At 33.3% G+C, this 25690-nt stretch overlaps 1 protein-coding gene across 26 annotated transcripts in view; it reads left to right on the forward strand.

The window, feature by feature from the left end:
* The window catches only part of LOC148629357 (microtubule-actin cross-linking factor 1, isoforms 1/2/3/4/5-like), a 123929-nt gene that overhangs the window by 87594 nt on the left and 10645 nt on the right, over nt 1-25690 (forward strand). For 24 of the 26 annotated variants that reach the window (XM_088548803.1, XM_088548794.1, XM_088548812.1 and 21 more), the window contains 46 exons: nt 584-730; nt 971-1309; nt 1541-1624; nt 1855-3165; nt 3420-3543; nt 3794-3952; nt 4429-4664; nt 4858-4987; nt 5162-5694; nt 5969-6131; nt 6354-6520; nt 6738-7067; nt 7240-7390; nt 7711-7880; nt 8291-8497; nt 8937-9050; nt 9260-9280; nt 10653-10763; nt 11738-11950; nt 12147-12308; nt 12672-12842; nt 13319-13645; nt 13852-13936; nt 14159-14382; nt 14955-15161; nt 15558-15677; nt 15950-16276; nt 16749-16955; nt 17247-17366; nt 17616-17724; nt 17958-18184; nt 18719-18943; nt 19142-19243; nt 19497-19667; nt 20147-20302; nt 20563-20757; nt 21004-21132; nt 21322-21492; nt 21780-21935; nt 22174-22380; nt 22822-22941; nt 23174-23340; nt 23681-23840; nt 24394-24588; nt 25048-25176; nt 25377-25520. In XM_088548803.1, the coding sequence (XP_088404929.1) occupies nt 584-730; nt 971-1309; nt 1541-1624; nt 1855-3165; nt 3420-3543; nt 3794-3952; nt 4429-4664; nt 4858-4987; nt 5162-5694; nt 5969-6131; nt 6354-6520; nt 6738-7067; nt 7240-7390; nt 7711-7880; nt 8291-8497; nt 8937-9050; nt 9260-9280; nt 10653-10763; nt 11738-11950; nt 12147-12308; nt 12672-12842; nt 13319-13645; nt 13852-13936; nt 14159-14382; nt 14955-15161; nt 15558-15677; nt 15950-16276; nt 16749-16955; nt 17247-17366; nt 17616-17724; nt 17958-18184; nt 18719-18943; nt 19142-19243; nt 19497-19667; nt 20147-20302; nt 20563-20757; nt 21004-21132; nt 21322-21492; nt 21780-21935; nt 22174-22380; nt 22822-22941; nt 23174-23340; nt 23681-23840; nt 24394-24588; nt 25048-25176; nt 25377-25520 (9423 nt within the window). The remainder of the gene's footprint in view (nt 1-583; nt 731-970; nt 1310-1540; nt 1625-1854; nt 3166-3419; nt 3544-3793; nt 3953-4428; nt 4665-4857; nt 4988-5161; nt 5695-5968; nt 6132-6353; nt 6521-6737; nt 7068-7239; nt 7391-7710; nt 7881-8290; nt 8498-8936; nt 9051-9259; nt 9281-10652; nt 10764-11737; nt 11951-12146; nt 12309-12671; nt 12843-13318; nt 13646-13851; nt 13937-14158; nt 14383-14954; nt 15162-15557; nt 15678-15949; nt 16277-16748; nt 16956-17246; nt 17367-17615; nt 17725-17957; nt 18185-18718; nt 18944-19141; nt 19244-19496; nt 19668-20146; nt 20303-20562; nt 20758-21003; nt 21133-21321; nt 21493-21779; nt 21936-22173; nt 22381-22821; nt 22942-23173; nt 23341-23680; nt 23841-24393; nt 24589-25047; nt 25177-25376; nt 25521-25690) is intronic. The other 2 variants (XM_088548861.1, XM_088548995.1) reach the window with 1 other exon arrangement.

A 25690-nucleotide genomic window follows, 5' to 3' on the forward strand; every position in this document is an offset into this window, starting at 1 on the left:
ATCTCTTCTGTCTGTGCATGCGAGTTAGAATGCTTGTATTGTATGTTGGCTAGTTGAACATTGTATTTCACACTGTACTTTATTACCCATGTTACATATACTGTGGATCCTTATTAGATTGCTTTGTATGTTTTATATATATACATGTTCTTTAAAGTATCCCTGTGTATATCTTTGTTTTTCTTTTTGTAAAATTCTTGCCTATTATTGCTGAAATAGCTCTTCTGATGAAGTCTAGCTTTAGTGAATTATATTCAGAATTTGAATTTTGTGTGATTTATGCTTTAAAAGAAGAGTACTCATTCTTTACTGAAACTATGCTAAAGAATGTTTTTCAAAAATGATACATTTCTCATTTTCTAGATGTAGTGCATGTGATACAGAATTGTTAATTCCTGCTGTCTGTTGTCTAAAATCCCTAAGTCAAAGCAGTGTTTTAATCCATGTCATTTGGCTTTATCCTATCATGCTTTTCAATGAATCAGCTTTTAAGCTTTTGCACTTTCTCTTTGTTTTAGGTTTTATAACTTGTTTTTGCTTTATTGCCAACAGAAACAATATAGTTTATGTGGTCATATTTCAGGGTCGGTTGGTAGACTCATATGACAAATTAGGACAGGATCTAAATAATGAACTTAACTGGTTGTCTGATGTTGAACAGCTTCTCAGAGATGACCATCCTATCAGTGATGATCTTGACAAGGTCAAAGGTCACTTGCAAGCCCAAAAGGTACTGGTCAAGAGTGAATTTAAATTTTAACGAATGCATAGCCTTATATGAAATGAATGTCTTAGTTAAAGAAGAAAGTATTTTTTAGTTATTCCTATAAACATTTTGTTTTTATCTTTGTATTCCTAAGCATTTTTCAGTGAAATACTATTATACTGTAATGTTATGAAGTTAACTCAATTATGGTGGGATACAGGATTATAGGTAACATTCTGTGATGATATCTTTTTTTATCTACAGGATCTACAATTAGATATTGAGAAGCACCAACAGCCCATTGCAGCTTTGGTGTACCAGACAGAACAATTACTAGAGAATCATGAAGAGGAGCTAACACCTGAACAAGTCACTGAACTTCAACACCTTGCATCAAACCTGAAATCTAACTTTGGCAAATGTCAGAAAACTTCATCTGCCAGGCTAAAACATTTGACAACAGCTTTTGATGAACTGGCCAAACATGAAACAGAACATGAGAAATTTGTTGAATGGCTTGTTGGTACTGATAACCAGCTCAGAGAACTTGAAATGGAGGCTCGTAACCTTGACAACATCAAACAAGTCACTGACAAACAGACTGTAAGTTGCTTACTTTTGTATAAATCTTGAATTCCAGACATTGACCAACACTTTATTTTATACCAATAATGGGTAGCAATTTTTGTAAGTATACAATTGCTTTTTTTCTTTGAGATAAAGTTTCTTCATCCCCAATAGTTTTAACTGACATGCTAAAATCTTAAGATGATAAAGAATAAGCTTATGTTAATGATTTATCTTCTTACTTGAAATGATCTTAACCTTTTGCAGACAATGCTGAATGATATTGTATCCCATCAAGCAGACATTCGCTTCTTGACTATGACAGTTCAGAAGTATATGGAAGAATCCAAGGTATGGATGACTAAAATTAATTAAAAGGTTAAATAAAGTTAATTGACTTTTATAAGAACAAGGAAAAAATCACATAGAAATTAAAGCATTCAGCAAGTTGATCTTTCAACTGTTTTTGTAATTTTGTTGATCTAATGCTGTCTTTAACAATTTGAAGCTTCTGAAAGATTTAGTAAAAAGTTATGATTTTTTTTTATAAAATTATCCAGTATTTATCATTAAAATTTTAGCTCCACAAACTTGAAGTTGATGCTTTCAAGGCAAACAGAAGGAAGACCAATCGTCTAAGCTGGTTAGGTATGGAAGGTATGGATGCTGAAACAGTCGCTGAGCGCTTGAAGGACACCAATACACGCTATGATGAGGTTAAAACGAGGTGTAGTTCATTTGGTGATAAGCTTTCCTCCATATCAGCTCGTCAGAGGGAGTTCAATGATGGAACATTTAAACTGTTGTCCTGGCTGACTGGTACCGAGGAAAAATTGTCTGATTTACGACAAGAATCTGGTTCAGTAGATTCTGACAACTTACAAAATCAAATGGAAATGATAAGATCTTTAAGCAGTGATGCTATAGCTCACAAATCCCAACTTGAAGAGCTTGAAAAGTCTGCCAAAGAACTGGTTGCTGATCTCCAAGGTCTTTCAATTGAAACTTCAGACATTGAAGGTTTACAGGAAATTATAACAGATATTAGTGGTAGACAGGAAGAAGTTGTTGCAGAAATTAATGAACGCTCAAATCTGTTACAAACAGCATTGACTAAATCACAAAATGTTGAAGATGCTTTGGACAATATGTTGTCATGGTTACGGGATACTGACAATACCATGAATAATCAGAGACATGCCAGTTTGAGTAGGTATAATCTTTCAGACCAGTGCCAGAATCTTAACATGGTCAAGGCAGATATTGATAGCCATAAACCTAGTATAGATGCCATCAGGAATGAGGCTAATGAACTTATCAAAACCTGTGACCTTGACACTGCAAAGTCACTAGAGGCCAAGGTAGGAAATCTGGAAGCTCAGTTCAATGCAATGCAAACAAAATGTACCAAAAAGTCCAAAGATTTGGAAGAGATTTCTGAAACTCTTGAAGAATTCCATGATACCCTGGAAAAATGTAAACAATGGATAGTGGTAAATACAGCAACATTGGAAGATAGAGATTGGAACAAGAAACCTGTAGAAACTGTGAAAAATGTTGTTGAACATTTAGCATCTGAAAAAGATGTGAAAGAAAAAATTGTTGAAGAGCTCAAATCTCTTGGAAAAGCTCTAGTGGAAGATCCAAGGACCACAGAAGTTGGTGCTGTAAAAGAATCCCTTACAGATTTAGACCGCCGCTGGCATGATATGGTTTCCTTACTGGCTGAACGTGAACAGGAAACATTAGAAAAAGATAGACAAGGCAGTGAATATGAAACTATGAAGAAGAATGTGGTTGAATGGTTGACATTAAATGAGACAAAAGTTGATGGATTTGATCCAGTTGCTGTTGATGTAGATATTGTTGAACAACAAATAGAGGAACTACAGGTATTTTATTTTAACCCCTAATTATTCTTAAATTGCTCATGATTATTCAGTTGGAAAGACAAGCAAAAAGGAAATCTTTTTTTAGACTGTAAAAAAAAACTGATTAAAATGTACTGAAAAGTCATTCTTACTTATTCATGTACTTCTTATCTTTTTTTGTGTGTGATGTCAGTAGTATGAGTTTATGGCTTAAGCTATTCTGACACATTTTATTCATCAAGTTATGAATTTTATTTTGAATGTCATTTTTCCAGCCAATATTACAAGAATATCAAGAGAATGCAGAGACCATAGATGAAGTAAATGACCTTGGAGCTGCCTATGATAACCTTCAAAACCCAGACAAGAGACCAAGTAGTCCATTCAGGAAAATCATGAGTAAGTTATAACTACTGCACTGTCACATGGCATGATACTGATGCTGATCATTTTTATATAGAAAGCAGATAAAACCGTCTTTTTTCTGAAGCTCAATTCAGATTCTGAAGACACAGGAGGAAATTATACCATATCATTAAATAAAATTTGCTCTGAAGGAAACACACTTTTGTTCTATTGACAAGATTTTAAGAAATTATATCCTTCTTTGTGTAAAGCATACATGAAACCCGTTTTTTCTGTATTTTAGGAGGAAGAAGACTATCCAGTTTGATGTCACCTCGAGTGAGATCTCCTTCTCCTGCTTTTAACTTCCCAGGTTCTCCTACACCTAATCTACTGAGTCCTGCCAGTGATTCCAGTGGAATAAGTAGTAAGAAGAGTTCAAGTGATAACTTTAACCTGGAAGGTAATCATTTATCAGTTATGGACTTTTGATGAGGATGATATTTATTAAATATGAACCTGTTTAGATTTTGTTGATTAAGGACAAAGTTCTAGTACTTGGTTAAGTCCTTAATTTATGATATTACATAAGCAGAGGGTGGGGGGGGGGGGGTATTTTTTGCAAACTTTCTTTTTGTATGTACACTTGCATCAGTATTGTGGTTCTTTAGCAGAAAATCATTTTGGAATGAAAGTGTTTAAATTCGGATCTATCTTTAGAAGTGTAGCCTCAATACTAGTATATTTTGTAAGAACTAATAAAAAACACTGAAGGTTATATCTTATGTAAAACTTATCTATATTGCTTTAAAAAGTAAATCTTCTTGTATATTGCACAAAATATGATTGGAAAATAATGACCTTTCAATTCATGTTAATCTTAGTCTATCATTTTTGAAACTCTCAACCATTCCTCATGAAAATGATTGTTCATTGTAGAACTGTCAGAAATCCAGCAAGAGTTAGTAGACATTAATCATCGATATGACCACCTTGGAGACCGCCTTGCTGATCGTCACCAAGAGTTACAGAATATGTTATCAAGTACAAAGACCTTCCTTCAAGACATGTCTGACCTTATGACCTGGGTTGACCTTAAAGAACTGGATGCCAGTCTCTCCCCTTCACTACCTACTAGTGAAAGGGAGGCTAAGAAACAACTGAAACTGCAGGAGGTAAATGCATCAGTACTTGCATTGGAGGATGTATTTACTCAAGAAATATTATTTTAAAGTCATCTCATATAAATTCAAACATTTTCCTTTTTTAAAAAGTATATTTAACTTGGCTATAGAACTCATTTGTTAAATTTTATTTTAAGATTTGAATTCTTTTTGACTTTGTGCAATATTTACATTATTTTTACAGACATTCCATAAAGAGTTGTTGGAGAAAGAGGCCCTGATAGAAGAAATCAGAAATAAGTCACAGGAACTAATGAAGTCCAAAAAGGGTGTCCCAGGAATGGACAGGGTACACCAACAATTTATTGATCTAGGTAAATGTTAAATAGGTATAGTTATTGCATCAGTTTACTTTACTCAAAATGAGTTCCATAAATAACTGAAAAGAAAATGAATAAACCTAACAAGTTCAATAACTGTATTCACAAGTGAGCATGGACTTAATACAACACAATTATCAACTTAAGCACATAGTATCTCCCTTGTAGATGATAAATGGCTTGATGTCAAGGTCGCCTCAGATCAGAGAAAGAAAGCTCTTGAATCCATGGTTTCTGACATCAGAGAATTCAAAGATGCTGGTGTTCACCTTCAGAAATGGATTGCTCAGAAAGAGAAAATGGTTGCTGTGTTGGGACCTGTAGCAACAGAACCATCACAAATCCATAACCAACTGGAACAAATCAAAATCCTTAAGGAAGAGGTTGGAGGTGAAGAGCCTCTGTATGAAAGGTTTATACAAACTGGACATGCTATTCTTGACAAATGTCAACAGGACTCGACTGATGCTGCTCACATCAGTGAGAAGATGTCTGTGATCAGTAAAGGTTGGAACCAGTTGAACTCTCGTCTTGGTGACAGAGATAAGACACTTGTAGCTGTGGAGGGAATGAGTGCAGAGTTTAATGAGACACTTCAGTCACTACATGATTGGTTAGAAGGATTCACACAGAGAGTTGATGCTGTTAACATCCAGCCAACCAATCCTGAGGAACATGCAATGGAGATTCAGAAACTTCAGGTTGGTAGATTAAATCTGTTGTGTATGCTTATTCTTTCTCTATTTTCTCTATCATGTAAAAAAAATTCCCAGAAAATATCAAAATTGTTTTATGTTGAATGAGGACATGCTCTTTATGAATGTTTTTTAAACCATATTTTCATAAAAAAATTAATGCATCAGAAGTTAGTTAGATGTGAATAAGTTTTCCCTAATGTAAGCAGACCTATTCATATTGAAAAGTTCAAGCTTTTTTATAAAGTAATGACTATAATGTTTTCAATATGTTTAACAGTCTTTGGAATCAGAACTGGTTCACCAGCAGCCTCTTTTGAGCAAGCTGAAGGAACTTGGCAAAAAAGTTGGTGACAATACTAAGGATCACAGTACTAAAGCTGAACTGAAGAATAAAATCTCAGCACTAGAGAAGCCAATCACTGATATGGAATCTATTCTAGGTTGGTAGTCTGAGGAGTATTTTTCAATTTATTTTTTTTTGTGATAATCAAAATTACTGTCATTGCAACAAGAATTGAAAATGAGATTGCATTGGTACTGGTAAATGTTTTGCCATTTGAAATTAATAACTAAGTACTTTGTGACATTTTTATTGTATAATAAAGTTCTAATGACCATATGAATTTACCAAAATAGTATTCAACAAACTTATTTTACTTTAGCTGGAAAGAAAAGCAGTATTGAGCAGTCAAGCCAGGAGGGTCAACAGTTCCAAGAGGGCTGCCAGGATATACTGGACTGGGTGTCTGACCTTAGAGGGAAGATCAATGAACAACCTCCTGTCTCTGGTAACCTTGACCTACTGAGAGAACAGGCACAACAACAGAAGGTATCATTAGATGGTCATTACATTCACTAGTTTAGTTACATTTTGTATTTTCAACAAATATTTTTTACATGAGCATCTGAATAACATGGTTATTTATATTATAATCAAAAGCTTTGTTATGTGGTTCTAATATTTGTTATAAATTTAATTACATTTATGACCCCTTGATGCAAGTACATAGTTACGTTATAATAATTTCCTATTATGTATATTTTAGTTGATTGCACAAGAAATCCAGGACAGAGGTGCAGAAGTTAGAGACATCTTGAGAAAAGGAAACAAATCGCTTGACTCACTACCTCCATCTAGACATGCGAAGGAGCTGGCAGATAAATTGGAGGACATTAAGTTGGAATGGGAGGATGTTAACAGACAGGCCAATCAAAGATCACAACAGATAGATGCCAGTCAGAAACATGCTCAGAATTTCCAGGATCAACTTGACAAGATACTGATGTGGCTCGGCATAGACAATGACAAACTGGCCAAAATACATCCTAAGAGTCTTGACAAAGATGTTGTAGCCAAGAAGCTGAAAGATGCTCAGGTATAGTTGAAGAACTATGTGCGCTGTTTTTCTTAACAGATAATTTTTTATAGAAAAATACCCCAAATGCTATGAATAGGCAAGAAAGAATGGAATTTTGTCAGCTGACATTAAAATGTTTTCATATTAATCATTGAAGTCAACATCATTGAACTATCTCTTTGTATTTCAGGCCTTGCAAGCAGACATTTTAAAACATTCCCATGATCATGACAACTTGAATAGAGAAGGCCAGTCATTGGTTGGTTTGGTAGATACAGACCAGAACCATGTATCAGATATTCTTGACGATGCCAACAGGCGATGGGAAAACCTCAGTCAGGGTAAGTTATATAGAAAAACTTAAAATACAAGTAATTATGTCTTATAGAAAGGATACATGTATTATCATATAAGATTGACCTATTTTTACAACCTTTTAAGAACCAGTCTTTTTGACATAGTCTGGACATTAAACACCAACAAGTATTCTTTCACATACTTTTTTGGGCATTTTTTAAAGAATTGCATTGTTTTCTGAAATACTGGCTCTGAATAAACTTTCAAAGTTTATTTATGTCAGATTATAAGTGTTTATTGATTTGTTAGACACATATAATGTCATGATTTCTGACTATTTTTGAATTGTTAATCTTCATTTCAGCTGTTGCTGATAGAGTTGAAGAATTAGAGGATTTATCCCAAAGACTGGAGGAGTACCATGACAACATGAAGGAATCTGAAATAACTTTAGATAGATACAGAGATAAACTGGACACTCACATGAAACAAGGAAATGGTGCCAGAGATCCTAAATACATTGATAAGATCAAGGTATGGTCATGCATAAAATTAATTTGCAGCTTTAAACTGCTTAACTTTAGTTGAGGATATGTATATAGGATGATAAATAATTTACAGGTTGTCACTTAAGGGCTATTCCATTAAAAGATATGAGGTACCCAGGGAAGACACTTTTTTACCTGGAGTGCCACCCATAGAAGTTCTATTGATGTCTTTTAATTAAACTTTACCTGATCAACTAACTATATACAAAGAATATAGGTGCCTTCTCCCGTTTCTCATAAGTTTCATCGAAACAGCCGTAACATGGTTTTATTGTTAAGTTTTGTAAAACTATCAAGTTTCAATTTTTATATGAACAAAAATGAATTTTAAGAGTTAATGACCATATTTATCTTTATCTAGTTTTGTTGTGTATTACATAAGTCTTCTCATTATAGGCCTGGCAGGAAGATGTAGATGCTTTGACATCACAGATTGACTATGCTGAGGCCTTGCTGGATGGACTGCAGGTTCAAGGTGATGCTGCTCAACCATTGGTCAGTAACCTGGAAAAGTCCAAACAGAGACATGAACAGCTGAAACAGGACATGGCCGAGATGGTGGAAGAAATGGAAAGTGGTGCCATGGTGCTTACACAATACCAGGTTGACATTTATTTACATTGAATAGTCTTGTTTGTGTGGTATGACATCTTCAGTGAGCCTATGACTTCTACAAAAATTGAATATTAATATCCTAATATTTCAATACAAGATGAAGAAAATATGATAAAACTGCTTTAGATCCGAGTTTTTTTTAAGATGGGTATGAATTTAATGTATACCGTTTTCACATCAGGGTGAAAAGTCTGGTCTAGATTGTAAGAAAGTGGCAGTAAACTACTTTCTTAATAGAATATTAGGTCAAATTATCTTCATGGAGAGAAAAAAACACGATATTTACAAAAATGATCAAAAGTCAACATCTTCCATCAATAGCAAATACAACTTTACAAATGGATACAGAAGAGACACTAAGTGAAGTCTTATACATGTAAAACATGCAATTATCCTGACACTAGATACAATGTACTTGTGTTTACAGGAACTTGTACAGAATGTTGGTTCTGAATTGGCTTCCTTAGATTCAGAATTCACCTCCTTGGATCCTATTGGTAGAGATGAATCCATGCTCAGAGGTCAACAGAGGGAAAATGATGTAATTATTTCTCGTATTTTATGATGGAAAAAAAATATTGAAAACTCTTTAAGTAATATTTTATATGAAATATTTCAAATCTACTCAGTTTTACTTTAATTTATGAGATATTCTTATGTCTATTCTGATTAATTCTTTTTGTAATATGTTTATTGTACTTCTTTTATTCAGTAACAACCTTCTTTAATGTTAAAAATTTGTTTTTAAAGGACATTTTATTAGAAGTAGAGGTATGGTTACTATGTTTCTGCTTTTGCACCGAGGTTAAATGCATTACTTTGTTATGGTGTGACTCTAATATAGATTTCAAGATTAATTATTAAAGTCTTTTAAAACTTATTGCAGATATTTCAATTCATAGCTTGTTGAAACACTAATTTAGTGACTCAGATAAAAATCCTCACAGGATTCTATTTTGTGCTATCAAGAGTTGTTTTCTTCAAGTCTAACTTAAATCCCTTTCTTATACAATAAATCTGATTTGATTGAAATATCTGTCAATACATTTTTCATTTTAAGCAATGACTTTTGGTTGCTTACACAATGGCTGCTATCTGTTTGCCTTATGATTGGTCTTGTTTTCTTTAATTTATCTTTGCTTAAAGATAAGAATTACTTGAATATTCTAGGTCAGTGTGTTTCTAGCAAGAATGACAATGTAAAACTGGAAATGTTCAATCGCTTTTCAAATCCCAGTATATGACTATGCTTTATTTCCTTATGCAAAATGTACAGAATGAACCAGTGAGTTGAGATTGTACTTCATGTAGAATCTTCTATCCATTTCTGCTCACATACTTATGTCTCCTGTCTTCTTGGTTATGAGTTTTAGTTCAATGAAACACTGATGTCTTTTCAACTACTCACTCTGCATCAGATTTAAAACGTCACAAAAATTGAATTTTCATTATTTGAGAAAAATTTGGTCTTTATTACACAGCCACACACATGAACACAAATAAATCTTTTGTAACATTTAAAAGATGTCATTAAATTGCAAAAATATCATAATGGTATCTTTATTTGCCATTTAAATATCAAAATTCTTTGAGCCATTATCATATTACCTGGCCTATGGTAAAGGGTTGCCCACATACCACTTCCTCGTATGTGGCTTATCCGGTAGGTGGCTAAATATAGAAACCCCTTAGACAAATGCTTTAATGGCATGCAAGGAAAACACAAAAGCAAATGTAGTTGCACTTACATGTAGATAATGCTTTTGACACGAGCTACATGCTATAAATTTAGGAAGATGAATCACTACATGTTATGAATTCAGGAAGGTGATTTGTTTAGTCTGGTGAGAGGCATTTTCTGCTAATTTAATAATTGTTTTTAAACTAACAAGTAGGTATGCATAATCTTTATTTTGAATTAAAGAAAACATATACCATATACACCATATGGCTGTATGTTAACATCTCTGAAAATATAATATTGTATTAGTAAACCAATTTGTCTTGATACTGTAGGGAGAATATTTATTTATTAGTATAGATTTATTTAAAGGGATTTTCATAGTAATGGGATTTTTTATTCTTCATGAAATGTTTGTATCTGCATGTTCAAACACTGATTTTTCTCTTATCTAAATTGTAGGAATTTGTATCTAAGGTAAATGACATGGAATCCAGAATTGATGATGTGAAGAGGAAGACAGATGGATTGAAGGCCTCTGGCTACCTAACTGATACTGGAGTACTTTCTCCTGTTAGTTATTTCTCTGATTTTTTGTAATAGTATAAGTACTTAGAATGTTAAAATTGGTTTTTGTCATGGTCAATGTAAATTGTAATTATTGAATTCCTTTTTATAGTATCATCATGCTGTCATCATTGTTATTCTTATATCTGGACAATAACTGGAGTATTAGTGTATAATAGATCTTTATGAAATTACACGTATACCACAAGATGCCATACCACAAAAGGCAGATTGAGATTAAATTTGGGGGTTATGACTTGAACCTTTGAGGAATTAGGGACCAAAAATAATCATTTTCATGATTTCCTGGCAATTACTTAGTAAATGTGAATGGATCTCTTTGAAGTTGTACTGCAAGGTGTCATACCACAAACAGATCACTGGGATTGATTTTGGGGGTTGTGACTCAGACTGTTTAAGAATTAGGGGCTAAAAACAAGTGTTTTCATCATGTCTGGACATAACTTGATTGATTGTGAATGGATTTCTTTGGAATTGGACCACTGGGTGTCATACTTCAAAAGGACAGCTGGTATTGATATTGGGGTGTTCTGACTCAAATTGTTTAGGGACCAGAAACAAGCATTTCCCTGATGTACAGATAGTAACTTAAATGAAAGAGAATTGATCTCTCTGAAATTATACTAAAAATGTTATACCCTCAAAGGAAGGCTGAGATTGATTTTGGGGGTGTGCTTATTTAGGAATAAGGGACCAAAAAGGGGCCATTGGGATTTTGATCAAATTGTTTTCCTGTTTCAAAAATTTGATTGCATTCAAAATACAGAGCTGTATCAAGCTGGAATGGTGTGTCCATACTTGCCCTACCTGTTCAGGGTTTGACCTCTGGGGTTGTATCAAGCTGCCTCTAGTGAAGCACTTTATTTAAAGTGCAATATAATTGTAAATAGTAAAACTTGACTTTTTCTAAATTTAAAACAAAACAAAAATATGCAACTTGAATTGAATTTTTTTTTAAGATGAAGCAAATACAGAAACAGTTTGACAACCTTAGAGACAAGGCAGAGAAACGCAAAGAAGATCTGGATCACACCCTGCGTGAGATGGAGGCTGTGGATGACAATCTCCGAAGAATGAGAACCAGTATTGACAGAGCCTCAGCAGAACTTGACATGCATGAACCTATTGGACATGATGTTCAGGCTATCAAGAGACAGCAAGAGGAATTAAAGGTACATTATTGATAATTGAACATGACATTAGATTCTTAGCAAGTACATCATGAATAGCCAGTAAGATTCATTAATTGTTGGATAATAGCTAAATTACATTATTTTGTCTGATGGTTAAAGGTTTTGTTCACAGAATGAGCTATTTGTACATGTATTTGCATTGTATAACAATTCTATGTCTTCTTTTTCCTTACAGTTATTCCAGAAGTCAGTACTAGATCCACTGCTTAAGAGGGTGGACTCAGTGCAGGGTGAAGCCCAGAATTTGGTACAGACCTCAGCACCAGGAGTCAACACTGCTGGTCTTGAATCAGATCTAGAAATCATGGTTGATAAATGGTCCGAACTCAATGAAAAGGTGAGTCAGGATTTGTAGTTTAAAATGTAGTTAGATTTCTTGTTTTTTTCCTTTCTTTTGCTAACTAAGCCTTAAATTATTTGACTATGATATAGCTTATTAAGATTTATACATTATAGAGGAAAACTTGTATTGAATTAGATAACTGGTACTGTATGTATCCCCTGCTTTTGTTTTGTTTATATACATTAGTGTATACTTTTTTAAAGTAAGTCTTACTTCTAGTTATCAATATTAGGCTTGTAGATAGACTAGAAAGTTTTAAAAAAGAAAAGTAGGATTTAAAAGTCTACAGAAATGAGACAGTATGTAACTGCTAGCTTTTAGATTAAATAACTAACAGCCTGTTGCATGACTTTATAGGTGCTGGATCGTGAACATAGTTTGGACAATGCCTTGCTACAAGCTGGTAAATTCAATGATGCATTAGACTCACTATTGAGTTGGTTGAAAGAGACAGAGGAAATGGTACAGAACCAGAAATCTCCATCAACTGATTATAAGGTTGTCAAAGCTCAGTTACAAGAGCAGAAAGTAAGTTAAAAATGAACAACATGAAGTACACTTTGGATAAGTCCTTGTTTAAAAAAAGTAAAGAAATTTTTAAAAACTACTGTGAAAGTACTATTGTTCTTGGGGTACCAATTTTTGTGGTTTGCGTGGGTGAGCCAGCCCACGAAATTTGGTTCCCAACAAAAAGCAGATTCCCATTGATGTGTGTACTGGAAACCTCAAAACCACAAATTCAAGAATCCATATACTTGTGCATTTTTCCTAATCCAGGAAAATTTGAATCCACAACTTAAAGTTCTTTCACAGTAATTTAACTCTGTTCATCCTTGGTAAGCCATTTTTATTTTAATGTATGAATGTTTATTTTCAAAGAAAGAAGTATGGAAATAAACAAAAGTTTACAGACTATTTGTTTTCCAAGGGAAATGACAAAATTCTAGTATCAGTAGTAAATAAATTATTATTTATAAATGATTGGCATTTTTCTGTGTTTATAGTTCTTAATGAAGATGTTAGATGATAGAGAAAGCAGTGTTAAGTCTGCCAAACAATTAGCAGAGAACCTTCAGAAAAACCTGGACCCACGAGAACAGAAGGCAATACAGAACCAATCATCCCAGCTACAACAGCGATGGGATGTTTTACGGCAGAATGCTGCTAACCGGCTGGACAAGTTAGAGGACACTGTAAGCCTTGCCCGTGACTACCAGGAGGTCAGAGATCCTCTCATACAATGGTTAGATGTTGCTGAGAAGAAGTTTGCCTCACTGGAACCATCAGCCATGGACACAGAAGGCATTGAGAACATCATCACATCACTAAAGGTATACTGAGAATTTTGTATTCACAATCTTATAAGAATAATCTTTTTTTTAGATTCCTAAATGATTTTTGGGGCTGAATGATTTGAAATAACATTTTTACTTAAATTTTGCTAAAATATTTCTAATCAATGTACTTATCTTGGTTTTGAAATTTGACATGAGTCTTAATCAATGAAACCAATTACAATTGTTCTATGTTTTTACAGGATTTAGAAGCAGATATTTCTAACCAGGAGTACAACTTCCATAACCTTGATGAAAAATCTGACCAATTACAGAAATACTGCTCAGGTTAGTATATATCTTTCCTGTTTGCTGTTATTCTTACTTGTAAACCCACGAAGTTCTAATCTTTCCATGTACTGAAATAAAATTGCTTTGAACTTTCTTTTCTTTTTTTTCAATTTCGCAATAGAGCATTGAATTTTGCTATACAGTGTACTTAGTTTCAGGTTGAATGCCATGTAGAGAAAAATCTATTGTTATTATGTATTATACTTCATTTATTGTTAGGTCCAGACAGTGAAGCCCTGGACAAGAAGACTACCACATACCAAAACAGATTCTTAGACTTACAAAATAAAGTATCTGACTCTGCTGAACAGATGGAAGAGGCTCTACCACTAGCTAAAAACTTCAATGAAGCTCATGCTAAATTCCTGGACTGGGTACTTAAGGTTGAGCCTCAGCTGAGAGCCAAAGAGGCAACTGGTCCTGAGGCATTTGAACAAGTGCAGGTTAGTAGATTCTCTTGTTATTTTATATGTGCTGCAAAAACAAACATTTTGTTTTTACTTATGGAATAAAGTCACCTTAAATCGTGGTGCTCATGTATAACATGATTTGAACTTTAAAAATATAAATGGTTACTGTAAACATATTATATTTAGTGGTTGCTAATTTTTTTTGGAGTCTGTCATGTGAACATATTCACAGGTATCAAATTTTGAGGTTTGAAAAATGATTAATGTTATGTAGTCATACAATTTAATATTCATGTTATTATATTTTAGCGGTTTTCTGTCCACCATGAAAATAGCGAAAATAAGTTCATTTAAAAAAAATTAATATGTTTACAGTACATGGTTTAAAGGAAGGGTGGTAAGGAGTAGTCTTCAATGTTTCATCTACACATTTTATTGTTTATTTACATTTGTTTATTTCATGTGCTTATTGATATCTGATATATATATATCCCTTACATATTTGTTTTTAAAATGCTTAGTTCCTATGTCTCATTTTAACTCAGTCACACTAGCTTTTTTTTGAAGCTACCTAATAAAGTAATAAAACACTATGTTTATGTCAGAAATTTGTACAACAACTACAAGAAATTCAGCCTGTGATAGAGGTTTTAAACAATGAAGGTAGCCAGCTGGCAGAACTGGCACCTGGTGATGCAGGACTGCGGGTCGAGGATACCATCAATAAGGACATGAAACGGTATGATGCTGTTAATGATAACATTCAGAGAAGGTCACAGAAACTAAGGTCAACGAAGCAGAGGTCTTCTGAGGTACGTACTAGTATTTTATATGGATCTCTTCATTAGAGTGTGTTCTTCTTGCTGTTTGAATGCCTTCCTTAGTAAATGGTATTTTCTTTTAATTGTAAGTAGATATTTATTAGTGTTGAATGACCATACTGTGCCACTTTTTTTCAGTATTTATTTCTTTGACTTTAAAAAGCTTAAAATTGGTAAAAGCTTTAATTTAGCTATTAATTGAATTGTTTATTTATACTACGTAAATAATGTAGTATAAATAAACAATTCATTTTATTCTTAATTTTAATTGTAAATAAACAATTCATTTTTGTTGGTCTTTATACACATGTATTTATTCTTATGCATTTTTTATATGAACAAGTGTACATCCACTATATATTTCTAAAATGAATACTGTTTGTTCAGATTGTAAGTGATATGAATGACCTGTTGGAATGGTTTGATGATGAAGGAAAGAAAATAAGTTCTGCAGAACCAGTCAACAGTGACCCAGTCAAACTAGCCAAACAGGTGGCAGAACAAAAGGTTATTTCATTCTCTATTTTGATGAATGTATAAAAATAAGTTGTATTGTTCTTTCATAGTGTATTCTAGTCATTAATGTCATGATTTAAAAGAAGAACGAGTGGTAAAATTTCTTAAGAATATAGTCCTATGTTCTTACCCAAATCCTTGTTTTTCATTTTGAGTTCCAAATTTGTGGTTAAACTTCTTGATGACTACTGGTAATCATTTTTAAACTTCCTCGGTGAAATCCGAGTTTAATGTTGTAGTGATCATTAATGTTTAATCTGTAGGCCATGAATGATGACATCAACAGCCAGAAGGCCAAGGCAAGAGAACTCATAACCAAAGGCAAGAAACTGTTACGAGAATCATCATTTGAAGATGACCCACAGTTGAGAGAGAGGGTAGAACAACTCAAACAGAAAGTTGATGCTGTGGGTAGACTTGGTGTTGACAGATTAAGCCATCTAGAACAAACTTTGCCATTGGCTAAAGCATTTTTTGACACTCACCAAGATCTGGCTACATGGTTCGCTGAAGTTGATCCAACACTGGCTGCTCTGGATGTAATGTCTATTGATGCTGATCATGTCAAGAAACAACAAGACCAAGTTAAGGTATGCTTTTAAGTATTCATATTTTATAATTACGGTAGTCTTTCAGGTCTGGTAACTCAACATTTCTATAGGCAAGAAAAATGACTGATTTATTATTTGTGGTAGAATTACATTTTTTTTTTCAGAAATCTCAATAGAATCTCTTGTGAAGAAATCTTATCCATTTATCTAAATCAATTTTATTTTGTAAGACACCAATGATTCATTCCTTGTATAGTACATGGTAGAACTTCTTGGTGCTGGATATTGGTTTTCTATTTTTAAACTTTTGGTTTTGAGATCTTCCAGTATACATTTATTTATTTATTTATTTATTTATTTATATTTTGTATTTGATTTTAATGCTGCTGATGAGAGGTTACTCCTTGAAACAGGTGTACATCATATAAAAATTAGCAATATTATATTACTGGTACTTTTGTATTGAAGCAAACTGCCTTGATTCTTTTACATCACATGTTCCTTTTTGAAGGTGCTCAAACAAGAAGTCCAGGACCACAAGCCTGTGATAGACAGATTGAACAAGACAGGAAATGCTTTGGTCAAACTCTGTGGTGAACAGGATTGTCTCAAAGTACAGAAAATACTAGACAAAGACAACAAAAAATTAGACAATATGAGGAACTCACTGAGAGACAGATCTATGTCTATTGACGAGGCTCTTCAGCAGTCTGCTGAGGTACATTATCAAATTAGTCTGTTTAATAAACTCAGTTACTTTTAAGCTGTATTAAGCTTGACTATTGTGTTCATACTTACTCCAACTGTTCAGGGTTCGACCTATGGAATTGTATCAAGCTGCATCCTGCGAAACATTTTGTTTTAATCATGATTTATTTTGTTAGGCATAAAAAAAAAATAAAGTGAATTTCAATTTACGCATACATGTCCCAGTTTTGAAATTAAAATTGTTGAATGAATGCAGGTTGTTATTTTCTTTACATTGTTTTATATTATTTTTTGTTCACAGTTTACAGACAAATTAGAGGACATGTTGGAAACTCTAGCTACAACCAGTGAACAAGTAGAGAATGCTGAACCTGTCTCAGCTCATCCTGATAAACTCCGGGAACAACTGATGGAGAATAAGGTGAATTTATGGTATAATAGTCCACTGCAAGTTTGTTTCCCCCACTTCTTTTTTATCTGTATATGTATGTACATGTAGTTAATATGATATAAGTGGACTTTTGGATTGAGGCAGCAATCTCAAAATGCTAGTATACCCAAGTAATATAATTGTTGTTTTGATTATTCAACTTACATTTTATATGTGTTGGATATTATATTATATTACAAAAAATTCAGCTCACAACTTGTTTTTTTTTCTGACTTGAAGGCATTGTTGGAGGATATGGAGATGAGACAGACTGCCCTTCAGTCCATCAAGTCTACAGCTGAAGACCTTATCAAACAAGCTGGCAGTGATCAGGATGACGCTGTTAGAGGTGAGTTTAATTTTCCATCCTGGTTTTTTTATTTCTTAGAAGGAAAAGTGCTTAATTTATTGATGATGTCTCAAGGATAGCGTTATTAACTAAGAAATATTGACATTCTATCTAGGTCATGTAGTTGATGAAACATTATAGGTAACATTTTTGTGTTTGTAAATAGGTATAAAATACCTTGACATTCCTTGAATGACTGCTCTTGATTACATGAATATTGTTTGTTTTTAAAGATGTTCAGCAGAAACTGAATGAGTTGATCAACCTTTATGAGGGAATTAAAGATGCCACTCACAGTCGTACCCAAGCTTTGGAAGACACTCTGGAGGTATCTGAGCGATTCTGGGATGACCTTCACTCCTTGGCTGGTACTATCAAAGACCTACAGGAAGCGATAACCCAACAGGATCCACCAGCTCTAGAACCTGCCATCATCAGAGAACAACAAGATTTCATGGAGGTATGTTTATAACTCTATATGAGTGTTTAGTAACTTGATCACAAAGCAGAGAATTATTTTTTGCAGAGTTGCACTTGTGCAAAATGCCTATAAAATGAGCAAGTTGGAAAAATATTTTCAGACAATTTTTCTCAGCCCATAGATATTTGGCACGCAACTTCAGTTTGATTCCCATATCAGTTGAGATATCAGGTCTGTTGCACTTCTACTTCCTGTTTACCAACTTTGTGTATTTTTCAATATATCAGGTAAATTGCCAAGATTTTTGTATCATTTTTTCTCAGAAACTGTAAATCACAGCCACTAAATCTTAGTGGCTTCAAATGCACAACTTGAGTATTCAAGTCTGTCACACTTCTACTCTCTGTTTACCAACTTACATGTATTTTACGGCAACCGGGCTGTTTCTGTCTCTGACCCATTTTTTTACTTTATATGAAAAGTCTGTTGAAGTCATACTATCTATATTAGAAAAGAATTATTAATTTGTTTTTTAAGTTTCAAAATAAATTTAATATATTTTGTTCTTTACAGGCTCTGAAGGATGACATTGAGGCAACTCAGGCAGATATTGAAGATGTCAGCCAAACTGGTGGACAGCTAGTGGGCATGTGTGGTGATCCAGATAAACCTGAAGTTGAAAAGAATGTCAATGACCTTCAGCTGACCCTTGGATCAGTTGCAGATGACTTTGAGAAGAGATCAAAGGATTTGGAAGTAGCATTGACCAAAGCTATCCATTTCCAGGATGAACTTATGGTTACTGATAATATACATTGTCTTTAAATCTGTCTCGGGATGATCCAACATATTAAATTTCTGATGAATTTAAGAACCCCTAATGGTGAATAGTTGATAATGTTATATTTTCAGCAATTTTTGTTATACCCAGAATGTCATTTACATGTATGCCTATTGACTATTTTAGAAAGTACCTTTTGTGATTTTTATTTGCAGAAAATATTAGTATGGCTCCAGAAAAATGAAGTCAAGATCAGAGAATTTGGAAACATTGGGTCTGATTTTGATACCATCAAGTTACAATGGAACCAGGTCAAGGTCAGTATCATAACATGGCTGTAATATTGAAGTTATTAAGTATCTTTCAAATTGAGCTGATATCTGAAATGACCACAATGGAACCAGGTCAAGGTCAGTATCATAATATGGCTGTAATATCAGAGTTATTAAGTCTCTTTCAAATTGAGCTGATAATCTGCAATGAATACTGATTTAAGCAAATGGTAGAAATATTTGTAATAAGAAAAGATCTTTTTTTAATGTCTGACAAGTTATGTGGTTGATATTGTAGGAATTAAAAATCAAAGTTGAGCCCAAACAAGTTGATGTTGAAGCCTTAAACCAGAAAGCAAATGACCTTGCCAAAGACAGCACACCAGAGCAAGCAGCCATTGTCAAAGAACCCATGTCTAATGTCAACAAAAGATGGGATAATCTGCTTGAAGGAATAGGAGACAGGGAGGTATGTATTTTTGTTATTATCTTTCTCAGGTAATGTGTATCTATAAGCTTATGTCATTTTTGCCACATAAAATCTATGCTTCTGTTGAATCTATCTATCATGTAACAATCAGAGTGCATGTGGCATTAAATGCAAATTTCATGATATCAAAGTGAAACAAGTAATAAATTTTGTGTATTATGACTTGTGATTCCTTCACCTTTAGTTTTCTGGTATACTCATTTTTGAATACTTTATAAGTACTATTGTTTGTGGGATATCAGTTTGGTCAAACCACGAAATTTGGTTCCCAACGAAAAGGAGATTTTCATTGATGTGTATACTTAACACCTCAAAATTCACAAATTCAAAAATCCATGAACATGTGTTTCTTCCCTTATCCACGAAAATTGATATCCACGAATTAAAGTAATTTTACAGTAGTCATTAATATTATCTCCTCCCTCAATAATCACTTTATAATTTGTTTTGTTTTGCAGAGAAAGTTGCAGATGGCCATGTTGAACGTTGGTCAGTTTGAGCATGCTCTGAATGAACTTCTAGCGTGGTTAGACAGAACAGACCAGTCACTAGATGATGCCTCAGCTGTGAAAGGGGATCATAAACACCTGGAAATAGAACTGGCTAAGCTCAAGGTATTCTAAATTCTCAATATGTTTCAGTTTTTATTGCTTCTAAATTTATAAATGAAATTAACTGCAAAAATTCAAATATCAGAAAAAGCGCTAAATTATTAAAATTGCTATAAAAAATGAGTTCAATATTTTCTAATTTTTGTTTTATATTAATTGATTAGACTTGAGCTTCATGAGACTTATTGAGAGGAATATTACTGAATTTCTGCAAGTATTAATAAGAAAAACAATCGCCGTTACATTTTTTACCAAAATTTCAGGTAATCCAAAATGACATAGATGGACACAGAGAGAGTGTAGATACCTTAAAGGAGGCTGGTGCCAGAGTGGTTGCTAAGGAACACAGTGCTGACTCACCAGTAAAGAGGAAGTTAAATGAAATCAATACTATGTGGACCCGAGTACAGGACAAGTGTAACAACAAATACAAATACCTTAAGGATGCACTCAGAGAGGTAACTCTTGTTTAACTTTTTTTTTATTCCTGACAGCTTCATTTATTTGAAGCTAAAGAAAAACAACTTACCCACAAGATCATACATTTGTTTAAACTGAATGCGAGTTATTTTTTTACTGAATCTGGGATCTGTTTTGAACTAATCAAGCATAAAAAAAAAAGAAAAAAAACTATTGAGCATATGTTTCAACAATTTGAACTTTTTGTTCATGGTGATGAACGATAACTATTATGTTCATTTCAGGCAAAGTCCTTTGCTGGTGACCTCCAGGACATGATGGCACATTTGTCAGAGCTGGAGGGGAATCTTATCACATCCACTCCTGTAGGGGGACTCCCTGAGACAGCTAAAGAACAGTTTGAGAAATTCATGGTAAGATTTTTTTTTGATAGTCTGAATTATTCCTTAGTTATAAGGTTTGATATAATTGCTTACAGAATTCAAATAGTAATGTGAAAAGAGCTTTGAAAAGTGGTAATGCTTTAAATTTGAAACATATTAATGTCCAAGTTTTGTGGGATGTTGCATTAAAAATACTAATTCTGTTTTGTTCTTTCCTAGAATGTGTACAATGATCTTGGTAATACAGAAGGAAAGATAACCAGACTTACAGAGGCTGGAAACAAATTGTCAGAGAAGAAATCTGATAGTGCTGCTAATAGTATCCAACAGAGTCTGGGTATACTGAACCATAGATGGGAGCATATTAAATCCAGGGCTGAGGATAGAAAGGTAACAGTTTGTCAACATTTAAACTTTTCAAAACAGATTCTTTAAAGCCAGATATAATAAAGAATGTTGTTTGACTATTTATTTTAATGCAGAATCAACACCTCTTGTATGACCAATAAAATATTTTCCAAAATCTCTGTGGTCTTTGAATTATTTGCTGTATCATGAAATTCTTTAATACTAGGTTTTACATTCTGAATAAATTGTAATAGGTTAGATTTGCTTTTGAATATGACTGATAGCAGTTTAGATTTTATTTGTATACAATTTATGTGTTCATTCTGCAGGCTAAGTTAAAGGAAGCAGTAGGACAAGCCAACAGTTTCAGTGATGATCTGAACAGATTCATAGCATGGTTAACTGACACAGAGAAAACATTGAACAACCTGAAACCAGTCAGTAGATTGTTAGAGAGGATAGCTGTACAGATAGAAGACCATAAGGTCAGTGTTGTCACATAATTGATCCTTCTGATAATGTCGAGTTAAAAAAAGAGATTTGTTTTGGAAAATACAGTCATGTTTTGAAATGTCCTTTAACTTGTTAGATTTGTTCTCTGGTGGCAACATTAATGATATAAATGCATCAATTTATTGGGTATTATATACATGTAAATGTAAATGATATGATTCTAATTTAACTGTTTATTTAGTAGTACAATATAACTATGTTTTATATCAGGCTCTTCAAAAGGATGTGAGTAAGAACAGAGAGACAATGATAGCTCTAGATAAAACTGGTACCCATCTGAAATACTTCAGTCAAAAGCAGGATGTTATACTTATCAAAAACCTTCTGGCAAGTGTCCAACATCGGTGGGAGAAAATAGTCTCCAGAAGTGCTGAAAGAACTAGGCATCTGGAGAAAGGATACAAAGAAGCTAAGCATGTATGTTTACGATTATTTTATTCTACTGTGCATGGACATGTTACTGTTATATCATTGTAATATAAAATGGGCAAATTTAATGTGGGGCTTTGTTTAAACATATTTATTAAGTAATTTGCATATTTTAACATCAAGTCAAAACTTTAGAGGAAAATAAATTACACGATTCAGAAACAAGTCTTATATCAACCGTCTTCTGCAGGCTTACAACACAGATAGGTTTGTTTCACATCTGGAAATGAACTGTTACTGTTCTGTCAAGAAGTATTGATTGAAATACGATGCCACTGGTAGTATTTGGCTTAGCTGTAGCCAAAATATAATATGTGGTTTAAAGAGCAAGCTTTTATGACTTTTCAAAGGACTTAAATAATTACTTATCACATATAATCTTCAAATAATGGAAAAAAATGTTTCAATATGTTTTTTTTTTTTTTTTAGTTTCATGCTATGTGGAAGGAGTTGTTAGATTGGTTGAAAGAAGCTGAAAAGATCTTAGATTCTCACCACCAAGTAGGAAATGATCCAATTAAAATTAAGGCAGAAATTGCTCAACATAAGGTATGGCTGCATTAGTAATAAAATAAACAATAATATGGAAATAGAAAATTAAAATTAATTTGTTGAATTAAAGTGATCTTCAAAATTAGATCTGATGAGCTTATACATGTATATTTTCCATTTCACTTTAAGTAATTATATTTTTGTATAAACACATCTAACAAATCTGTGGAAAAAGTACTTGCTAAGCAAAGTACACTGACTCGTATATTTTTTTTTAAATAATTGAAAGGAATACCAACGTGGCCTTGGTACAAGACAGCCCCTGTATGACAGCATTAGCAGATCTGGTCGTACACTGAAGGATAAATGTCCTGCAGAAGATGTATTTGAAATACAGAAAATGTTGACTGATCTTAAAACTAAATGGAACACCGTCTGTAGCAAATCTGTTGACAGGTAAAAATAATCCTTTTTATATGGTTAATTTCCTTATTTAAAGTTAAGGTTTTGGTTAATATACTAGCATTCTCTGTATAGTGTGAATACTTTACAATCAGAAATCATCACAACTGAGGAAATAACTTACCACAATACTTAAACTTGGCATTATTGATTTTTTTTCTTTATTGGTGCGTGATTTTCTTTTAAAATCACCAAAATTGATAAGACTAAAATGACAAAATCACAGTCATCTCTAAATTTTCTTAAATTGAAATTAAACACTGTAACAAGCAACTTAAAAAATGACACTTAGTGAAAAAATGTGTTATAAAAAGTACTAATAACTTGTTTGTAGACAAAGACAGCTTGAAGAAGCCCTTCTGTTTGCTGGTCAGTTCTCTGAAGCTCTACAAGCCTTGTTAGACTGGCTTGGTAAGGTAGAACCTACCCTGGGTGAGGACCAGCCTGTCCATGGAGATATAGATACTGTTAACACTCTCATGGAGTCTCACAAGGTATGTAGTCTTATTAATAGTGCTGTTGGTGCTCTTGTCTCTATCTAGTTCATTTAGACTAAGTTAAATTATTTAACTTCAAAACTAATATGCTTTCTGATTGGATAAAAAAAGATTCTTTATCATCTCATATACCAATATTTGTAATGTGAATGTGACATCATCAACCCTTTTTAATGATTTACTTGTTGAATGTTGATACTAAAATTAAGTTATAAGGAATGACAGTTATATTTTTTTGGGGTCTACTTGAAATAACATCAATGCCCATGGTGCACACTTGAAAATAATCTGCTACGCAGGTTATTTATTGGCACCATGTGATTGAGGTCATTTCTTCATAGACCAAAAAAAAATATAACAGTCTATGTGTGTGAGTGATATTTATTACTATTTTTATTACAATGTTACATAATTCTTATGTATGTAATGTAAAAGTCGGTATCATTTTTACAACATCATATCTATACAAGTTGTTTGTTTTTAGGTATGTTTTATGCAAAATAATGCTTTAGATTCACAGTGTTTTTATTCTTTTGATATTACATCATAGGCATTCCAACAAGAACTTGGTGCTAGAGCCAATACAGTTGAATTTGTACGAAAACGTGCTAGGGAACTGATGGAGAAGTCTGAGGGTGATATGTCACAACAACAGGCAGAACTGATAGAGTTATCTACATTGTGGGATAGAGTCTGTAAACTGAGTGTCAACAAACAGGAGAGAATAGAACAAGCTCATAAACTGGTAAATGGAGATTGGGGCATATAACTTTACTGGCAGAACCAATAGAATTTTAATGTAAATGGAGATTTGGGCAATAACTCTACTGGCAGAACCAATAGAATTTTAATGTAAATGGAGATTGGGGCATATAACTCTACTGGCAGAACCAATAGAATTTTAATGTAAATGGAGATTGGGGCATATAACTTTACTGGCAGAACCAATATAATTTTAATGTAAATGGAGATTGGGGCATATAACTCTACTGGCAGAACCAATAGAATTTTATGCTTTGTAATACATGACAATATTTCATTATACAGTGGCTGATGTTCCATGAAGATCTTCTAAAGCAACTTTATTATATTTTTACTGCTAGTGCATTTGTTGAAGAATGTTTTCCTTGAATAATTGAAGATCAATCTTTTTAAAATTACTTCCAAGAATCCTAAATAGTCATTTAAAAAATATTGTTTTTAGGCAGAAGAATTCCACAAGAAAGCTCAAGGTTTGTTGGACTGGTTAGCTACAGCTGAGAGACAGTTACGGTACAGAGGACCAATACCAGACGAAGAGATGGCATTAATCAAACATATTGAAGAACATAAGGTAAACAAGAAATAATTCAAACATAAGGGAAACAATTGATTGTGTATCCAATAACCAATTATATTATTTGTACATCTTTAATAATATTTTATATTTTTTGTGTTTTGCATTAGTTATTGGTGGAATTGTCAGTTGTTGATTTAGAAGTAGGATTAATTTCAGTGTTTAGAATGTTCTTTTAAATGAGTCTTTATTTACAGAAATTTGAGGAAGATCTAATGAGACAAGAAGCCAGCTTAAGAGAAACTTTGAACATCGGAGGGGATATAATCAAGAGATGTCACCCTGATGCTGTGTCTACACTTAAACGTTGGCTATCTGCACTCAAGGCCAGATGGGAAGAGGTAGGTACTAGATTGTACACATGTACTTAGTGGATTTTGCATGGGTTCCTTAAAAAGAAATATTCATCAGTAACAGCTATTCACTTGTGATGAAATAGGATCAACTGATATTCAGTACCTAATATAGTACTGATAGGTACTAACATATTTAATACGAAGTTGGGAATACA

Source organism: Perna viridis, chromosome 1 (genome assembly GCF_037379345.1).
Source record: "Perna viridis isolate PV_CMFRI_1.1 ecotype Kerala chromosome 1, ASM3737934v1, whole genome shotgun sequence".
Classification (NCBI taxonomy): Eukaryota; Metazoa; Mollusca; class Bivalvia; order Mytilida; family Mytilidae; genus Perna; species Perna viridis.